Source organism: Corvus brachyrhynchos, unplaced genomic scaffold (genome assembly GCF_000691975.1).
Source record: "Corvus brachyrhynchos isolate BGI_N302 unplaced genomic scaffold, ASM69197v1 scaffold115, whole genome shotgun sequence".
NCBI classification, from domain to species: domain Eukaryota; kingdom Metazoa; phylum Chordata; class Aves; order Passeriformes; family Corvidae; genus Corvus; species Corvus brachyrhynchos.
This window is the reverse complement of record NW_008239553.1, coordinates 24,480,118-24,494,117: the sequence shown is the minus strand read 5'-3', so window position 1 is coordinate 24,494,117 and position 14,000 is coordinate 24,480,118. Positions and strand designations below refer to the sequence as shown.

The following is a 14,000-nucleotide window of genomic DNA, read 5'->3' as shown; positions in this document are numbered from 1 at the left end:
CCAAGGCTGAGTTCTCCCACGTGCTGGGAGGGAAGATGTCTTAAGCCAGGGTATCAGCTCTGCTATCCGGTAGCTGAGCTTGCCTCCCTTCCCTCTTGTATTGCTGTAGGGGTCAGCAGTGTTTTAATTTGACTGTATACTCTTAGGGAAAGCTATCTCAAAACTCTCATTATGAAATAACATACCAAAGAGTGCCTTAGCACTTCTGTTTCTGTTAAAACTCAGTGGGAGAGTTTGAAGTGTTTCAGCCAAATGTTACATAACTGTTTCACTGAATCCGGGTTAGGGATGGGAGATAAGCTTGCAATGAGCCCTGTGGAGTAACTTGTCAAACAGGAAACAAACTTGCATCAAAACAATGGAGAATGCATGCCTAATCGGGCACTGTAGACTAGCTGGGGGAGATACAGGAGAGCTGCCTTATGTCTTTTTTCCTCCTTCTTTCTCATGCAGATTTGGCTTATGGGTCTGTGGTCACAATGAAGAACCTTCGGATGGCAGGGGGATACCTTCACTCCCACTGGCACCTGTACCCGGAAGGCATTGGGGCTCGCCAGCAGCAGGTTGGTGTGCTGTGGTAGTATGGCCTGTAACTGACTCCCTTTGCATTTAGCATTAGGGGTGATGTGATGGGAGCTATGTGTTTACTCAGCATCTGTTACCCTCTCAGTACCACAGCTGTGCACTTGGCTTGGAACTCCAACTAAAAAGGAGGCTTGAAGCGATCCTACCATGTTACACCAGAGGGGTGACCTACAGTAACAAGGCTTTGCTATAATAGCATGACCAGTGTCCATAAATGGAGTCCAAGAGGACTTCAGAATAATCTTCCATAATGAAAGTTACCTCAAGGAAGGCTGTAAAACTGTGTTTAAAGCAAGTACATTATCTTGCAGGTCTTCTGGCTGTAGATTAAAAGCAAGGGAATAGGACTGCTGTGTATTGTTTTTACTCCAGCCACTGGCCTCTGTGACCTTACATGAATTCCTCTCCTTTGTGCCTTCCTGCCTTCATCTGTCACCGAAGAATTTGTAATGCTTTGCTCATTAAATTAGATACTGTACATTTGTAAGCTAATGTAGCCATATGGAAACCATCTGAACTAAGGGCTTCTCATTAAATGATTAAGCAATAAGTGAAAGTAGAAATCAGAAATCATGTAACTATCTCTAATTAAGATGTACGAACATTGAGTGGAATACTTATTTTTGTCCATCATCATCAAGCTTCACAAATCTTTGCCGCTTCTGCACTTTTACCAAGATGTATTGTGCAGCTTGATTATTAGTGTCTAAAAATTGTTCTGAGGTCCTTGAAAGAAAGTTACCAGAGAAACACAAGTGTTTGGTTTTTAACTCCCTGCTGTCTTTGTGGTGAGAAGGAAGTTTTCAGAAGTGAAAACTTTGTCTCAATCTTTTTTTCCTGCTACTTGTCACAATCAGAATTTCTAATACTCCAGCATGACAATAATGTTTATGACAGTATATGGAGATGTCATGCCAAACTGGCTCAAGCACAGGCAAAATTTGAGTGCAGATCATGCTTTATGATACTAAAAGCAGGGAGAGGCAATTTGGAGAGGACACTAATGGGAGTTCCCTGTGGAAAGTGGGAAGGGATGGCGATTTTCCCCCTGTGCTCCCTGCCCTGATGGTAGGACAGCAGTAGGGTTCTAGGGTAGTTTCAGGGCTCTGGAGAAGGGAATTTAGGACTTGGAGGAGGTTTAGAGAGGAAAAAGTGATTTCTCTGCTTCCACTTTTCCCTCCTCTCCTAATGGCTTGACCTCAAGGTATGAGGTTCTATCTCCAGCTCTCCCTTTTTCCCCACCCTCAGACGCTCCTCTGTGTTCTGCCTCTCACCCACCCACTGGGCCATCTGCTCCCACCTGAGTGGGAGGCACAGGTGTGGCACTGGGCTAGGGTTGCACAGAGCATGGCTTGCTGTTCTGTAAGAGTAGGATGGGTAAAGGAAGTACAGTTCCACATGCTCTGGGGAGCAGCACCCTGGAATAAGATGGTCTCCCATGTCCATGGTAGCAGTAGATGTAGTTACTCTGTGCGAGGCTGAGCAGGCTGGCAAGGGTTAGCTGTGTAGCATGCGTGGCTGTAACGGGTTATCGCTGAATCCTGTTGTCAAATCTCTACTGTCTGTAAAAACAGTGCTGCTTCCATCTCCTGGTTCAGAGAGTGGTCAGTGATTATTCAAGAGTTCTGGTGTGGATATCCTGTTGTTGTAGAAGGAGCCTCTGAAATAGGGTGAGAGGAGGTCAGACTGTGTTTGGAGACTGTTCCCCATGGTGCATGTGAACTGCCATGAAGTGTAGTGCTTCTGAGGATGGGCTATATACTGGCTAAGAGGTGTCATCTGGGTTAAGCAGTGGCCCATAATTTGTTTCCTAGGGGGCACTGTCAGAAAAGTAATCCCAGGATTTCTGTGTTGGTGCATTTGGGGCTTTGATTTGTTGGTGAATGTGTGACTGCTATCAACAACTTTTTTCTTGTTAGGTAAAATAATTAATCCTGTCATTTCAGGTCACTGCCTACTTACATAAAGATTTGAATAACCTGTGGATTATAAAGAAACATGATTCAGATACAGGTAACAAATACCAGTAAAGTGCCTTTTATAACTGCTGCTTCTGTTTTTCACATAAATATTCTGAGTTCTTTCCAGGGCAGAGTATCCTTCATGGTTACGAGAGGGAGAAGAGGAAGAACAAGGGGAAGCTGTCTCCATCTTGATTTACATTGTGTGTGTCTGCTGTGTTTTTGGTTCTTCTCCAGATTGTACAGCTGAAGTAAATAAGCTTTTCTTAGCTGAAGGTTGCATTGACAATTTTTCAGCTGTGTAGGGCTGCAAATAACAGCAGAGAGGAAATTAGTGTGAACTGAGTTAATATTTTTTGCAGTCTGTTATTGTGGCTAGGAGTCTTGGGGAAGTTGGGTTCTGTTACAATCTGGTACATCTTGTTTGACAGATTTTTGTGGATGATTGCTTGGGACAAGATAAGAGTACTGAATGTGATGATCTGTGGTTTGTATGGAAAGCTGTTGATTTAGATTATGTAGTGTGTGAGGCTGAGGCATGCTTGGTCTGGCAGTTTCCTTTTTTTACCTGCCACATGTGTTTATAAAAATTAACAAGAATTGTCTAAACAGCAAAAAATGTAAATAACATAGATATCTAAGAAAAATTATAATCAGTGTTGCAAGAGTCATTTATAATTCACATTCTTTGGAGTAGCTCTCAGGGTTAGAGTCTAGAACAATGTTTTACACCAGGCTTAGAGTCAACACAATACTTTATTTTTGCTTTATTATCTGCTTGAGGCATGAGTATCAGCAAGAAACTTTCTAAGACCCTGGTAAGTTTGTAAGTGCATTGATATGATCAGTTCATCTTCCTTCAGCAGATCTGTCTGACCCCTCAAGCCCTGTGGAGTTTGTGAGGCACGGAGATATTATTCGTCTGGAACATAAAGAGTAAGGATGATTTCTGGGATTCAAAGAGATTGTGTGATTGAATAGAACTGGTAGGAGACTTGTCCTGCTGGAGATTATGGTTAGATGAGCACAAGCAGGCTGTGTGACAGAGGTATCTGTATAACTGAATTTCCAGTGTGAGGTTTGTAGAGTTTTTCTTTTATGGTTAATGTTTTGAAAAGTGTCTATTAAATGAGAAACTTTCAAGATAGCCACACAATTTATTAGAAGTACCTACCTAAGCAGCACGGAGATTTGTTCAGGTGTGTGAGGTGTGATAATCAGGGTAACTCTTCCAGAGAAACAATTTCAAAACCCTCATTCTGTTCCCTGTCTCCATGCTGAATTTGCTAGGCAAAAAGAGTATGGGTTTTTTTGTCAGTGTACTGCAAGTATCCTGTTCCTATATTCATAGGCAGTACCCACCCACTGAAATTCTCGAGAGCACTGAGATCATAGCACTTCGGATGAAAATGGAAGCTGGACACTTCCCTCTCTGCAGGGAATACCTTAAGAGGAAGCAGGGGAACCCTAGTGACTTGATATTTGGTCTTTGTCTAGTCTAATGTCACTATGCCAAAATGCTCTGTGCTTTCACAGCTTTGATTTCTTAACCTCTAAACTTGTGAAGTGAGTCTGGAAATCATGTTGTACTGTATTCAGTATGACATATGTACAAATCATTGCTTAGGTTTCCAAAATGATTATAAGACTATTTTAAAAAAAATTTTAATTTGGGAGTTTACTATCAAATATACGGTAATGAGGATGATAAAATCTTGATTAGGCAAAATGGGTTGAGTCCCGATGAGGTCTCCAGCACGGGAGTGACTTGGCGGCGCCGTGGCAGGATCCGGCGGGGCCGGGCTGTGGCGCAGCCTGCGGGACAGAGACGTCTGTGCGGATGTGGCCGGGCGGCGGCAGCGCGCTGGGCACTGCCAGCGGCTTTGGCAAGGACTGGTGGGCCATGGCCACGTTTCTCTGGTTGCCGCAGTTGGCAGACCCTGCCAGGGTAGGAGGCTCTTTGTCTGCACTGTGCTGGTGCTAAATGGTGGCCACTGATTTCCCCGTAAATGGAACAATCTTTCCCCTCAAAAGCAAAACTGATAATCGCAAAAGGTCAGGATCTTGCTTTTCTTCTTACAAGACAGGTCTGTTTGTCACACTTTTACTGTTAATTTAAAAAAAACCAAAACAACAGAGCAAAACGAAACAAACCTCTTTTCCTTTTAGAGGTGGTAGATTGTAGTTTGAGGGTTGGATTTATTCATGCTGTCATCCTTTTCTGTCACTGCCCAGTGTGGCATAAGCTCAGAGTCACATGCTGGGAATTGACGGTTTCACTTCATGTCCCCCATCCTGTTAAGGCTGCATTGTGCTGTGCCCTCAGCTGGAATTCAGTGGTTAGAGTACTGGCAGATCTCTGAGTGGCTCAAACCAATGTTCTTATCACAAATTGACAAGGTTCAAAGGTTTGACTTTTAATTTCATTTCAGAACTTCTAGAAATCTGCACAGTCACCAGCATGAGGCTCCCCTGACAAGGAAGCATTTTCAGGTCACTGGCTATGGAATAGTAAGTGAAGGCAAGATAAAACAAAAGCTGCTTCTTTTTTGGGAGAGTTCATATAATGCCAAGGCGATTTATTGTTGCTTTTTTTAGTTTGTTAGCCAGGATGATAGATGGACATCTCCCATCCTGAAGGAAAAACCAGGTGTAGTATGATTATATGATATAGTTATCTCATATTTAAGGTCTATTTAATGTGAACACAGATGAAAAAAAAATTCAAACTTTTACTGTCAGTCTAGCTTTGGCAGCATTCAGCTCCAGAAATGACAAACTGAGCAACCTTGAAGTTGCTCTGACAAGTATTATTTTATATATTTGGCCTTGTCACATAGACAAGTGTTTTTTTGACAGAATGATGACAGAATTTTGAATCACGAAGATTAAATCTGCTTTGAGGGCTGAATTCCTAAACACAAAGATCTGTTGCCTAAACCCCTTTTGTGAAGCAGCCAAGTTACCCCTGTTTATGCTGTAACTCTGAGCTACAGTCAAGAATGAATTGAAAGCAAACAAAATTAAGGTTGGAAAGATAGAGATATATTTGTGAGTGGTTGCTTATGTCTAGAATGATGTCTTCCTGATGGGGAATCTCTCCTCTGAACTGTGAGTGAGGGTGGTCTGGGCTAGTTTGTTTAGCTTTGCCCCCAGTAGAGTTTCAGAATTCCCTGTTTGCAGTGCTTCAGTTCTGTATGTCTTCTAGTTTGGGCATTCTTTCATTTCTTTTTTCTATTTTTGTAATTTTTTTTTCTCCAATGGTATGTTTGCCTGACAGAATGGAACAGGAGACTCCAATGACTTCTGGCGGATTGAAGTGGTAGGCAGAAAGACTGGGAAGCTCATCAAAGTCCTGCGGAGTCAGGTCCGGCTAACCCATGTGGCCACAGGGTGTATATTGGGCTCTTCTGGAAAGACTCTGCCAAAATGGTAAATAGTTTGTAAACCCCATCCAAGGGGATGCAAGGCCTTGAGCTGACATGTTGCTTTACTCAATGGTACTTTTAGACTAAGCAATAACCGCATTTCCTCTATTTCTCTAAAAGAATAAAAATGGAACTAGCAAGTGCTAAAAATATGCCCAGAGGGGAAGATCTGGGTTAGGATTATGCAGTCTGTTACAGTGAAGGTATATGGCTCTGAAAAATATTATCCCTTACTGAGAGATCCAAGAGTGGCATGGACATAGATCTCATCCTCTGGTAAGGCCAGGACAGGATGACAGACACGTTCTTTAATTCCCATTTTTAGCTTGGGGTTTGCAAATACCACTGGAAACTGGGGCAGTTCATACCCTAGTTCATAATCTTCAAAACTGCCTTCTATTGGTATTAATTTACCTTGTGATTAGAAGACCTTCTGCCATTTTTGCATGCAGCATCTGAAGCAAGGCAGTGGTTACAAGCTGCTATTAGCAGGGGTCGGGGTTTTGTATGTCCTTGAATTCTATATCTTCATCATTAAAATGAGGTGTATGCAGAGACATCCAGGCTCATGCCCAGGAAGCTGCCCTGTCTGTAAAGCTGCACTGTGTGGGATGCTGACATGGATCCTGAAGCAGAGGCTGTGCATGTTGCTGCTGTTTTGAGAGCTGCCTCCTTTTCTGCTGCTCTAGGTTTCCCTTCACTGTGTTGGGGTAAAACCACATTCTAAGGAATCCTGTGGATGCTGAATCATAGTGAGAGCAGGCAGGTATCTCTGGCACCTGCATGGCCAAGAGTGCAAATGCCACTTAGACGTCACCATAAAACTGGGCTCATGGGTAAATAATGTGTTCAGTTAAAAAAAAAAAGCCAGTTTCCATCAAGAGCATTCAAAAAAGGTTGTGAGTTGGGTTTTTTTTTTTCCCACTAACAACTTACTATGTGAATGGAAGTTATTGCCACAAAATACTGATAATAGTAAGAGCTGAAGGGAAAAAATGCTTGTTAACTGCAAATCAGGATGGTTAGAGTATATCAGATTTTTATATTTTTTATATTTAAAAGGTAATAATCACTGTCCTTCAGAGAATTTAATAGTAATTATTTAATGGATTACTTAATTAGTGAAATTTGCTAAGTGGTGGTTGATAGAAAATTCCTTATTAATCTGTCATATTACTGTCAGATTTGATGCACTTTCTCCCAAAGTCTTTGATGTGACCTACTAGACATAGGGTGACAGACTAAAGAGCAGTTATTGGTATCTTCTAAGGTAATTGTTTTGTTTCTGTAATACAGTTGTTGTAGGTATGGGTTTACTTAAATTGATGATGGTGGTTTTCTTTGAAGGGACTATAAGGGTTGAATTGGAAGTAGTTTCTAGTTGGCAAGGTGCATAATTTTCAAAAATCCCACTGTTTATATATGGACCTAGGGGTTTTTAGGTGAGAAAGTGAGAAATGTGGTTCAACTGTTCTGTGGGATTTTGATGTCAACTGCCTTGCAGATCTATTTTGGTTTCTACATGGTTCTCATAGCATGTAAGAATGCAACTGCTGAAGTGTTACAGAGAAGTATAAAGCTAAATGGGGAAAAATTAGACATGAAATGGAAGTTTTGAGTGTTCTGTGGGGTGGTGGTGAACTGTTCTGCTGATCCTCAGGGGCTGGGAACAAGTGGAAGTCACCTGCACACCATACCTGAAGGAGACACCCAATTCCCTCTGGAACTTTGAAGATCATATTAACCCTAAATGTAAGTAATTTATTTCCTTTTCCTTTGAGGGTGCGTCTTGGCTTGCTGTTAAAGGAAGGGATAAGGTATCAGATAGCAGTAACTGGCATTCTGCATTTGAAATGCCTGTGATCTTTCCCAGCTTAAGAGCAAACCTGCTGAGCTTGAGCCTGTGCAGGGATGTAGAGCCCTTTTCTATTTCGCTGATTGTACTGGAAGCTGGTGATAATGCTTGAAGTGTAGTGGAAGTATAAAGACTTTTTTAAGGATTTTGAGGTATGAATGTATTAAAAAAGCACTCCAGTACAGGCTGTTATTTCTAATATTGTTTAATTGGGAATTGTTGTCATTGATATGAGTGTGTCATATATATTTCAAAGATTTTTTTGAAAAGCTAGGATCCACTCTGTTCTGGTGCATTTTTTTTCCTTCTCTTACTGGGGGTGTGCTAAATAATGACTTTGCAGTACCATCAAGAAATGAATAGTGTGTGACAGAGATCTAAGTTTGCCTGTAATGACAGGTTGTCATGGGTTAGCAAAGCATAGTCCCAGAAGTGATGTTCTTGCAAAGGGGTGCTTACATCTCCTCTATGACCTGACAGAACCTATCAGCTGGCCAGTTTGAATATGGACAATTTTTTAAGCCACTTAAATTCTGACCGCCTTTGTGATCCACACTTAAGAATAGACAAACTCCGGGTAGAGCCCTCTCTTGTTTCTGGCGCTGGGACAGGTGGCTGCGGGCCCCGTGTGGGGACCAGTGGGCCCAGGGAGATGCTTAAAGCTGAAATTCTGTTGTAAAGCTATGATATGTCAGAGTACCCGTTGTAATTTCATGAAGGCATGGGGGGTGGAGCGTTCAACTTGTACTTGTGAGCAAAAGCACCTGCGCTGAGATAGGCAGATGCTGAAGCAGCTGTAATTTCATGAGAAGTTTGAATAGGGAGAGATGGAAGCGATGAGGACTTTTGCTCCAAATGGAAAAGGAGAAGACCTCAGTTCCTAGAGATGCTCCCAGAAATAGTCCTAGAGATGAAGATGAGGAGGACCCTTTGCTCCCAGGGAAGGAGAAGGGCCTCTATTCTTAGAGATGAAATGCTCCCAGAGATGGATGAAGAGAACTTTTGTTTCTGAACAGCTCAACCTTAAGATTGTACCCCAAAAACTTCAAGAATGGACCCTTGAAAGCAGTTGTGGAAAAGCTGCAAGTTGGGGAAGGGACTCACATGAGAGCAGAGAACCAACCCGGGCGGCTGTCTCGTTGTGATAATGTTTTCATAGCATGGGCAAGAGAGACTCCTCTTCCTAAATGGACTGAACAAGGTTATTACGGAAGTGGTAAACTGACTGAACATCTCAAGGGTTGTCTTTTTACATTGTCAGTGGGAGAAGGGAGAAAGGTGGGGGGGAGGAGAAGTGTTCTGAAGGTGTAGTATGATTTTTTTTCCCCTCTTTCTTCTTTTAGGTCTGTTAATAAACTTCTTTATATTCTTTCAAGTTTTGTGCCTGCTTTGCTTTTCTCCTAGTTCTTATCACAGAAGGTAAACAGTAATGGGTATTTTGGACCAAACCACTGCACAGGTGGGCCTTGCAGCCTCATCCAGGAGTTACATATGTTTCACAGGCTCAACTGGCCTGGGTTATTTAACACAATTTTCATCCCATGAATTTCAGGTGACTTGGGCTGAGTTCCAAGTTATTAAAACATTTAGTTCTTCCTGTTCTTCCTCCTGTGAAAGCAACCAAGGGAGAAAAATCCTGGGCTGTTGACTTTGTATAATTTCCTCTTCTGTTGTAATGTATTTTACATTCCCATACTTATGGCTCATTTACAGATAAACAGCAGGCTATGAAGAGTATGTCTCTAATTTCAGCCAGAAATACAAATCTGTTTATTTCATGGACTTTTATCTATTTTGTATTGCTCCTGGAAGTAAAGGAGGAAATTGAGGAGTGCAACAATTGTAAAATTCACTGGGGGATACTTTTGACTGCAAGCCACTGTGTTTAGTATATGAATAAATTGCATAGAGAATTAAAAGAGGTTCTGGAAGTAGATTTGTTGTAGGAGGAGAGAGTTTAGTTTATTATAAAAAAGGCAAATAAAAGTAAACCATACAAACTTCTAATCTATTTTTCTCTCTTTTTTTGAAGTGCCCAATATCAGCCTGGATGTTTTGAAGCCTTCTTTTGCAGAAATTCTGCTAGAATCCCACATGGTTATGATCCGGGTAGGATATCATTGATTCTAAATTATAATTTTCTTCCTCCTCTCTCCTGCATTCAAAAAAAAAAAAAAACACATAGCACTTTCTGAGAGATCTGGGTGATGGCTGCAAGCTAGGGCAGAATTTACATGCCCAAGCAACCTACTTGAATCCTACTTGAATTTATACTTAGAAAAAAGGATGGTCTTGGAGCTAAATCGTCCAAGTCAAACTTTGGAAGCCTTAGGCTTAATGCCTGGATCTGCTGTTGGTGTGATCTAGCTACTAATGTTTTCCCTATCTTCTTGTAAGGCTTAAAGTAAAATTAGTATTTGTGAGGCAGGAGGATATTACTGTGGTCAAAATCAGAAAAAATCAGCTAAACAGAATTTTTAAACAGAATTTAGAAGCACAGTAAGTGTTTGGATTGAAAATGGAAAACTTCTGATATTTTTCAAGTTCATCAAGGAGCTGTGATTTCTGGTTTACTTTTTATCTCTGAATATATATCTATATTTAAAAAGAGCAGATTTAATATTTGCAAGGTTGACTGCTCTTGCAGTCCTTTTCCATGATTGTTCTTTGTACACTTGGCCACAGCTCTTCTGCTTCCAGCTCCTTAATTCTTCATCTGAAGAATAAGAAGTTACTATTTTGAGAAGGGAGTCTGGGGTTTTCTCTGCTACTGTTTGTGAAGCTCTTCTCAGATTTTAAAGAGGAAAAAAGTAGTCAAGCACATTATTGTTAGTACTTGTAAAGTGTTTCCATGGCAATTAGTGATAATCCTGTCTCAGGTAAGGAAGCACCTGCATGAGTTTCCATGGGAATAATCTTTGAGGCTTTTCTTTCATAGTGGAGGGAAACCTGTCACACTAGTCTCTTAATGAAAAAAAGGTTTTGCTTATGCAACATGTATCCTCAGTGACAGAAAAGCTGGAGAAGAGAAATAGGAGAATACTGCCCCTTATGCTACCCAAAACCCATTTTCACTTGCACAGTAGTATTAAAACATTCATAGTCCTAATTGTGACCATTGTGGAAGATGATGTGTTTATGTAGGTCAAAAAAGAACTTTCACTCAGGAAGAGTACTGATGTATGTTTGTGTACATGGACATTCCTGGCCAGACATTGCAGCATAACTGCCTGCTTATTTAAATTTTATGTTGACTTACCTGCAGGGAAACAGCGGCCTCAAACCAAAGGACAATGAAGTTACATCCAAACCTTGGCACTGGCCCATCAACTACCAGGTATATCGATCAATCCATTGTCCTTTCTATTTTCAAGTGCTTTTGCAGTGCCTTTTGAAGCACAACACCTTGTAGTTGCATTGAAGATGCTGTCAGCTTTCTTTTGTAGCACCTGAGATGCATGGATGGGAATTTGTCCCACCTTAAACACTGTGCAAAATACAAACTGGACTGATGAGTATCTGTTTCTCTCCCTTCTGATCTCTTTCCTCAGGGACTGCGTTTTTCTGGTGTCAGTGAGACAGATTATCGGGTTTATTTGCTTGGAAACCCGGTAAGTTGGAGTGGGAGGTTCCAAGCCAATGTCTAGCAAATTTTAGCTTAGTCTTGCTTCTGCCAATGACAGTGTTTCTTGTCCTTCTCCTTTTGGACTGTCTCTCTTATTGTACTCTTAATGTTTGCATGTCACATGCACATGTCCAGCATAAAGTCCCAAATCTTTCTTTTTCTCTTGTGTAGGTGATTTGGTGGCTAAATCTGGTCACTATTGGATTATATCTTCTGATAACACTTTGCACTGCAGTGGCTCTGAAGAGAGGTGTCCAACTGACGTCTGAACTCAAAGGTGAGGTCAGTCTTCCTTTTCATGAATGCCTTTTGCAGGCACCTTAAAAGTGTGTGGATGGGAGGACTTCTTATGTCAAGGGTTGGAAACCATTGAGCTTGGATTATCAAGCGGTGTCCACAGGGAAAAGAGTGGGAACTTCATATCTGTAGTTTAATAGTGAACACCACAGATCTTCTACAAAAGCAGTGCACAGCTACTTACATTGGCCGCAAGGGGTACAGGCCAATTAATCAATGTCCTGCTCTCAAGCTTTGCATGTGCCCTGTACTCTGTAGTATGCACAGTGTTTTAAGACAAGAAATATTTTCTGATATTTATGCAAAGCAAATGACAAATGGAAGAGATAAAATGATCCTGTGTTATGTCCATTGCCAAGGTTATGGAGCTTTTCACAAGCCCTAGTTAGTCATACTCTGACCATTCCAGTTTACATCAGTGGTTGCTTCATTTTGTAGATCTCCTTGTGGGAAGTCAATTCTAAAATGTGATGGGAAACTTCTCATTTATACAATAAGCTATTGGCTAAGCTGTATACAGACACCAGAGCTCTTAGTCCTTTCCCCAGGCTCTGAAAACTAGGCACCACTTCTTTCCAGGAAGGGCTGACAAAGTGATCATCTGGATGGCTCTTGTTGCAGAGACAATGAAAACAATCAGAAACCAGAATCACCTGATTAGTCTGATGCATATTCTGAGAAACTGCATGTTTGGTCTTAACATAGAGGGTGGTCAACCTCCTGCCATGCCTTGAGGCTTAGGGCTTTGTATATCTTTTCTGATAACTGTCCTCCTGAAGAGTGCTTGTATATTTATAAAGAATGCAGATAGGGTGTTGCAGAGGCTTGAAGCAATTCCAGACCAATACGTGACTTCCTGTAAAGATCATTCCTGTTGAGTTTACTTAGTGTGTTAAGGTTTGCAAATAGGAACTGTAGCTGAGTTTTTCTCTGCTGAAGTCTGTTTATTTGTGTTCCAGAACTGTCCCGAGTTGTGCTACGTAGTGGAGGGCAGATCACACTGGGCTGGCTCCTTCATTACCTCCCTTTTTTTATGATGGGTCGAGTTCTCTACTTCCACCACTACTTTCCTGCCATGCTTTTTTCCAGCATGTTGACAGGTAAATACTAGAGTCTTGGAGAAGACAAGGTAGGGGAAAAGGTGATATGCTGTTAAATTGAATGTTTTTCTGACTAAAATGTTTATTGTTTTTATAGACTTTATGTTTGCTCATGCAAGGTGCTTGAAAGCATTGACTTAGTCAAAATGTTTTTCACAAAGCAGCTGCAGTGCCAATTTTTGTTTGGTTTTTTTTGGTGGTTTTGTTTGTTTGTTTGTTTTTGTTTGGTTGGGTTTTTTTGTTATCACCCTGAAGAGGCAGTCATGTCTAGTGCTTAGGGCATTTAAATTTAGAGATGGGATTCCTACTCTCTGCTATTTCACTGTTCTTATAGATTCTTGTATATAAGTTACTTCCCTCTTTGTTTGCTGCCCCCACTTTTCTGTCATGTCTGTTTATAATTTGGCTTTGGTAGTTTTTCCTGTGATTTTAGACCAACTTCATTAGCATCGGGGGCCCAGATCTCTTTTGCATTTATTCAAATGGAAAGGTAGGAAAAAAGAACCTTTGCTAATACAAAACAATCTCTATGGTTTTGAAGGTTACCAAGGTAAATGAATTTAAAAATTGACATGGTCCTCTGGTGTTAACAGAGTTTCGTCAGCCTAGTCTCTGAACATAGCAGCTCTGTTCTTCTGAATTCTACCTCTTCCTTCTCCTAGGAATCACCTGGGATGCACTACTGAAGTTCTGTGCTGGGTTCCTGTCACCCAGCACTACAGCTAGAAAGGTATATGGAGGCGGGTTCCTGGCACTGGTTCTGCTCATCCTGTACAGGTGAGTGCTGAAAGCTGAACTTTGCATGCATGGAATGTGTGACAATTGCCATCTCAATAGAAACTTTGCTGCCTGTTCGTTATCCTTAGCCTTTGTTTCCTTTTCTCTTCTCTGCTGAATTTATCAGACACCCTCAAGCCCAATCCTAAACCCTCAAATTTGATTAGATTCAGCATCTGTGTCCCAGTAATGCATTAAAGAACATCTTTCCATTGCAGGGAATCTTTCTTTTGTCACAGCACACAGTGTGAACACTCTATGCTCCTGCAAACCCACCCTTCAGTGGTTTGTGGTGCTAATCCCCATGATGGTGACATATTCCTCAAATACAGGCAAATTTTTCATTGTCGTAAGTCTTATTAGGTTCTAAGA

General features: G+C 41.3%; 1 protein-coding gene across 3 annotated transcripts in view; it reads left to right on the top strand.

Moving 5' to 3' along the window:
- Positions 1-14,000, top strand: part of POMT2 (protein O-mannosyltransferase 2) — a 29,935-nt gene that overhangs the window by 10,223 nt on the left and 5,712 nt on the right. Inside the window, exons 8-19 of one of the 3 annotated variants that reach the window (XR_001864475.1) lie at positions 454-563; positions 2,532-2,598; positions 3,410-3,482; positions 4,979-5,057; positions 5,827-5,978; positions 7,635-7,726; positions 9,862-9,938; positions 11,095-11,166; positions 11,381-11,440; positions 11,626-11,736; positions 12,711-12,851; positions 13,514-13,612. Coding sequence is in view for 2 of the 3 variants with exons in the window: in XM_008639623.2 (XP_008637845.1) it covers positions 454-563; positions 2,532-2,598; positions 3,410-3,482; positions 4,979-5,057; positions 5,827-5,978; positions 7,635-7,726; positions 9,862-9,938; positions 11,095-11,166; positions 11,381-11,440; positions 11,626-11,731; positions 12,711-12,851; positions 13,514-13,628 (1,144 nt within the window). In the remaining variant the exon portion in view is untranslated. Of the gene's footprint in view, positions 1-453; positions 564-2,531; positions 2,599-3,409; positions 3,483-4,978; positions 5,058-5,826; positions 5,979-7,634; positions 7,727-9,861; positions 9,939-11,094; positions 11,167-11,380; positions 11,441-11,625; positions 11,737-12,710; positions 12,852-13,513; positions 13,629-14,000 lie in introns of those variants that run through there. The other 2 variants (XM_017742052.1, XM_008639623.2) reach the window with 2 other exon arrangements.